This window comes from Nelumbo lutea, chromosome 6 (assembly GCF_056320005.1).
Source record: "Nelumbo lutea isolate HS-2025 chromosome 6, American lotus-T2T, whole genome shotgun sequence".
NCBI lineage: Eukaryota > Viridiplantae > Streptophyta > Magnoliopsida > Proteales > Nelumbonaceae > Nelumbo > Nelumbo lutea.
In genome coordinates this window covers 38141887-38147832 of record NC_142689.1, presented here as the reverse complement: position 1 = coordinate 38147832, position 5946 = coordinate 38141887, and the positions used below count along the sequence as shown (strand labels likewise).

The following is a 5946-nucleotide window of genomic DNA, read 5'->3' as shown; positions in this document are numbered from 1 at the left end:
ACGTGAGGGATGAGGGTTTTGGTGTATTCTTATCTCCCCTCTGTAATCCTATCCTAAATTCCTTGTGTATTTATCTCTATTGTATATAACTCCAATTGTATAGTGACACATGTACATACAGATACATAGTATATATATGAATATATATGTGAGACTCATAATGAGTAACACATTTTTTTGTATTCTTTCAAAATAGTACAACAATGAATTTGGATTGCACAAATTACTTGCTCTGGAGGTCACAACTCATTCCTGTTCTCAAAGTTTCAAGGCGATGGGTTACATAGACGGCTCCATCAGACCCCCAAGTAAGTACATTGGTGAAGGTATAAACTCCACTTTGAATCCTGAGTTTGCTTTATGGGAACAACAAGACTAGTTATTGCTAAGTTGGATCTTGTCCTCTTTGACTGAAGGCATTCTTGCCCAAGTTGTTGGTCACAACCCCTCAAAGGCAGTCTGAGATGCCCTCTCTCGACTATTTTCTTCCAAATCTAGAGCACGCATAGTGCAACTGCATTTTGAACTGATGCATCTCAAGAAAGGCAACTTAACAATGGCAGATTACTTACAAAAAAGCAAGGCTGATTGTTGACAGCCTTGCATCAATTGGAGAGATTTTGTCTAATGCTGAAATCATCTAGTATATCCTAGCTGGGTTAGGACCTGATTATGAAGCCTTTGTTACCACTCTCCTCCTTTGTCATGATGACTATTCACTTGAAGAAATTCAGGCTTTTCTCATAAATCATGAAATCAAAATGGAGCATTCAGAATTCTTATTTGAATCTATTCAACCCATTGCACATGTCGCAGCCCGTGCTAAGTCTGGAACCCGCGGAATGACAACCAAAAGCATAAGGATAAATTGTTTGAGAATCTAAAGGGATGAAAGCCAAATCCTTATCAAGGTTTCGATGTCAAATCTGCCACAAACTTAATCACACAACTTTCAGGTGCAGAGCACGCTATGATAGAGATTTTCGTCCTGATACTGTTGCACCTTCTCTTGCTGCATACACAACTTCATCCTCTCCATTCATTGACAACAGTTGGTATCTTGACTCTGGAGCAAGTCATCATATGACTTTAGAACTAGAGAATCTTCACCTTCATTTTGATTATATAGGTCTTGATCAAATCAAAGTTGGAAATGGTGTAGGTTTGCATATTAAGCATACTGGATTTTCTAGCTTTTCTTCTTCTTCTCGAAAGTTTATTTTGCATGATGTCCTTCATGTTGCAGAGATAACCAAGAACCTTTTTTAGTTACCAAATTTACCAAGGATAATAATTGTTACTTTGAATTTTATCTTTCTAACTTTGTTGTGAAGGACTTACAGACCAAGAAAGTACTCTTAAAGGGCCCAAGTAAAGATGGATTATATAAGTTGCAAGTGAGATCCCCTGATTGTTCTATTATTCCTAGCTTTTCTACTGTTCCTAGTTTTTTTCCATCAGCTTTCATTGGTGAACGGACCTCCATTGACAATTGGCACGCACGTCTTGGGCATCCAGCTACACTTGTGGTTTGTCATGTTCTCCACCATAATAAACTTCTAGTGTCGTCTATGTCTTTGTCATTTTGCACTTCATGCCCTCTTGGGAAGGCACACAAACTACCATTACCCTCTAGTACTACTGTCTATAAGAGTCTGTTAGAATTAATTTTAGAATATTTATGGGGGCTAGCACCTATAACTTCAGTAAATGGATTTAGATATTATATTGTCTTCATTGATAGTTTTAGTCACTTTCAATGGATCTTTCCTTTATTTAGAAAATCTGATGCACTTTAGACATTGACTTTGTTCAAGTCTAAGGTTGAAACATTATTTCTTACTAAAATAAAGCAGTTCCAATCAGATGGTGATGGTGAGTTTAACAAGTTCAAGTCATTTTTGTCCCAACATAGTATTACACATAGAGTTTCTTGCCCTCATACCCAAGAACAAAATGGATTTGCTGAAAGGTGACATCGCCAAATTGTTGAAACTGGGTTAACTTTGATGGCTCACTCTTCCATGCCGAAAGAATATTGTTGGGAAGCATTTCATGCTGCTGTTTTTCTTGCAAATAAACTCCCAACATGAACACTTAACATGCAATCACCTTGGGAGGTCTTGTTTCATAATCCTCCCAATTACAAGTTGCTGAAAGTCTTTGGGTATTAATGCTTTCACTTGACATGACCTTATGCTAAGAACAAGTTAGAATTCCACTCTATCAGTTGCATTTTCTTGGGGTATCTTGATGAGTATCATGGCTATAAATGCCTTGATCAAGCTACTGGATGGATATATATCTCCCACTACGTCTTGTTTAATGAATCAGTGTTTCCTTATACCACATCAACATCATCACCACCTCCAATGATGTGTAAGCACTCCTCTCTAATTGGGCCTCCACCTACTATTCATGCTATTTCTTAGTCACATACAAGTTCCAGAGATGTTGCATCTTAGCCTACATCTTCCTCTTCACTGTCATTGGATCCTAGTGGTGACATTTTAGCACCTATTGATATTGCACTTGTGGCTTTTGCCTCTCTTGACACCTTAATGCCTTCTCAAGCAGCTAATGGTTCTCTATCTTCTTCTTCTGTCAGGTATGTTGTTCTGCCCTCTTCACTCAACAAACATCCTATGGTTACTAGAAGCAAAGCAGGCATTTTTAAGCCGAAAAGCTATACAACTTCTACTCATCCTTTGCCACCAGATGCTGAGCCTACTCATTTCTCTTCAGCTTACAAACACCCTAAGTGGCGTGATGCCATGCAGGCAAAATTTGATGCTCTCAAGAAAAATGATACTTGGGTCTTGGTTCCATGCCAATCTTACATGAATCTTGTAGGATGTAAGTGGGTCTTTCGCTTAAAACACAACCCAGATGGGTCTATTCACGTTACAAAGCTAAGTTGGTTGCTAAAGGCTTCAATCAATGTGAAGGTCTTGATTACCATGAGACGTTTATCCTAGTAGTCAAACCTACTGCTATCAGAGTGATCATCTCAGTTGCTGTATCCAAAAACTGGGTTATTAAGCAATTGGATATTCAAAATGATTTCCTACATGGTACTCTTAAAGAGAATGTGCTTATGAATCAACCTCCTGGGCTTGTAGATCCTTAGTTTCCTTACTATGTCTGTCATTTGAAGAAGTCACTCTATGGCTTGAAACAAATCCCACGGGCTTGGTATTCTAAACTCAGTTCCTTCTTGTTTCATGTTGGTTTTACTACTTCTAAGGTAGATTCCTCTCTATTTATCTATATGTCCAGCACCACTATGTTGTATGCTCTTATTTATGTTGATGACATTATACTGACCGACTTCGATGCCTCTTTCATCTCTTCTTTAATAACATGCATGGGCACTATCTTTGTTGTCAAAGATATAGGATATCTTCATTACTTTCTTGGCATTGAAGCTCACTGGGATTCTCATGGCTTTCTATCCTAGCGAAAATACACCATTGAGTTACTTCATCGTGCAAAGATGGATGTCGCCAAGCCTTCCTCTACCCCTATGGCGCCCTCCCTGAAGCTCAGTAAGTCAGATGGTGTTTCTCTTTCTGCATCTGATTCCTTCTTATATCATAGTATTGTGGGTGCATTACAGTACCTTACTTTTATAAGACCAGATATAGCTTTTGCTGTAAATAAGGTGTGCTAGTTTCTCCACTCTCCTAGTACAATGCATTGGTCAACTATGAAGCAAATACTTCGGTATCTTAAGGGGACTCTCTCTCATGGACTTCTCATACGCCCATCTCCCGACACTCGCTTCTTCCACCACAGAATACCAATGTCATGAAGCAAAGGGGTCATTGGAAAATAAAGTATCTCTACTGTTAATTAGAATATAAAATGGAGTTTGGTTCTTAAAAAAATACATTTGGAGCTCAAAATCATCTCAAAAATTAGAAGTAAGAAATGATAACGATGATATTGCTGAATCAGTTACACCAGTCACTCCATCTATTCCGTAACATGAGGGATTTGGACTGTTCCATCCATTCAGTAATGTGAGGGATGAGGGATTTGGTGTATTCTTATCTCCCCTCTGTAATCCTATCCTAAATTCCTTGTGTATTTATCTCTATTGTATATAACTCCAATTGTATAGTGACACGTGTACATACAGATATAGAATATATATGAATATATATGTGAGACTCATAATGAATAACACACATTTTTTGGTATTCATTCAAAATAGTTCGTCTGTTTTTCAAGAAATAGCATACCCAAATCAAACAGAAATTCACTTATTTTCAGACAAAACAATAAAATGAAGGAAAAAATCCTAATTATTTTTAGACAGAACTTCCCAATACCTGAACTTTCAAAACGTGCCAATTTAGTACGTACCATTAATAGTCCATCAATTATCTGTATCACATGATGACATGCATGATTTAATACTTTTAAAATGTCAAACTTATCCTTAAAAAACATTATTCTTCACCTTTTACCTTGGGACTAAAATAATGTTTCGTTACCCAAATCAGACCTTGAAGAGAGAGAGAGAGAGAGAGAGAGAGAGAGAGAGAGGGTGCTTGCGACCAATCAGTTTTCACAAGCCCACCTCTCATCTTTTAATTGTCTATGTTTCATAGGTTGTCGTACACCCTCATGGGTTGCTGTTGAGAAAGGCAATGCTAGAGATAGAATTGTTGAGGAAGAGGATGATGAACATTGTTTTAGTTTTGAGAAGGGCATTTTGATGGTTGATAAAGAAAATTAGATGACACCCAAAGGATATTTGTGTCTTTTAACATGCCATTTAACAACTGGTTAATGGTAGGTACTAGACTGGCACATTTTGAAAGTTCAGGTATTGGATTGTTGCATTTTAAAGTTTAGGGACCAAAGTATCACTAGGCCCAAAGTACAAGGTACTGATCTGGAATTTTCCTAAAATGAAACTTGAAGGAGCACATATCAAAGTGAGCAAATCTCCACTAAAAAGAGTAGCATTTGAAGAAATTTCATGATAGTAGGAAATAGTGCAACGAAAAGAAAAATAATAATAGCTGGATTTCTCTTTCTCAAGAAATAACTATAGATTGAAAGACTCTCTCTCTCTCAAAAAAAAAAAAAAAAAAGAAAAGAAAAGAAAAAACTATAGATTGAAAGTTTTCTTCATAAAAAGTTCCCGGATCTGATAGGATTAAGGGGGGGTGATAAGAAGACAGAGAAATTAGACCAGTTTAATAGAAAGCAAACTAAATTTGAGGTCAAGCTGAAACGTTGACTTTTTGTTTATTTATTTTTTTCTTTTTTCTATGTTAAGAAAGTTAACCATTCTTATGGGTGTCAGGGATGGGTGTTTTAGAAGACATATTTTAAGTGAAATTGTAATAGAGGGTAAATTTGACATTTTGTTTTTTTAGTCAATATTTAGCAATGATGTGCATTGTCAGAAAACATTAGGGTACTTTAAGCAAGGTTTTAAAAACTGACCCGGAAACGGAACCACTCTGGCTACCAGTTTCCGGGTTAGCGGTTTGATCATCCTGGTCGAACGGTTTAGGCAATTTAGAATATTAGGGAAAATAATATTCATTTCACTCTTTTGTAAGAAAAAACATAGAAAGAGTTGTTGGCTGAGAAAGAAAGAAAGAAAGGAAAGGAAAAGAAAGGAGGGAGGGAGGAAAGAAAAGGAGGAAGAGGAAGAAGGAAGAGGAGGAAAAGCATCTAAAGTTCACTTGTGATGGCGATGGCGACAGAAAACTTAGTAGTAGAATCTCTCTATGATCTCAGATATGAGATCTGAGAACTGAGATCTCAGATCTGCAATCTTAGATATCATATATGAGAATTGCGATCTCAGATCTACAATTCTCTCTCTCTCTCTCTCTCTCTCTCTCTCTTGTTGGGATATTATTGATCTCAAATCTGAGGTCTCAGTCTGCTTTGCAACTCCAACTTCTTAAAATGTGA

General features: G+C 37.1%; 1 protein-coding gene across 1 annotated transcript; it reads left to right on the top strand.

Moving 5' to 3' along the window:
- The first annotated feature begins 888 nt into the window (after window positions 1-888).
- LOC148848619 (uncharacterized) lies at window positions 889-3130 on the top strand. Its single transcript, XM_088951346.1, has 4 exons — window positions 889-1239; window positions 1335-1529; window positions 2466-2856; window positions 2949-3130. The coding sequence occupies exons 1-4, from the start codon at window positions 889-891 to the stop codon at window positions 3128-3130; spliced, it is 1119 nt and encodes a 372-aa protein (XP_088807472.1).
- The last annotated feature ends 2816 nt before the right edge of the window (window positions 3131-5946 follow it).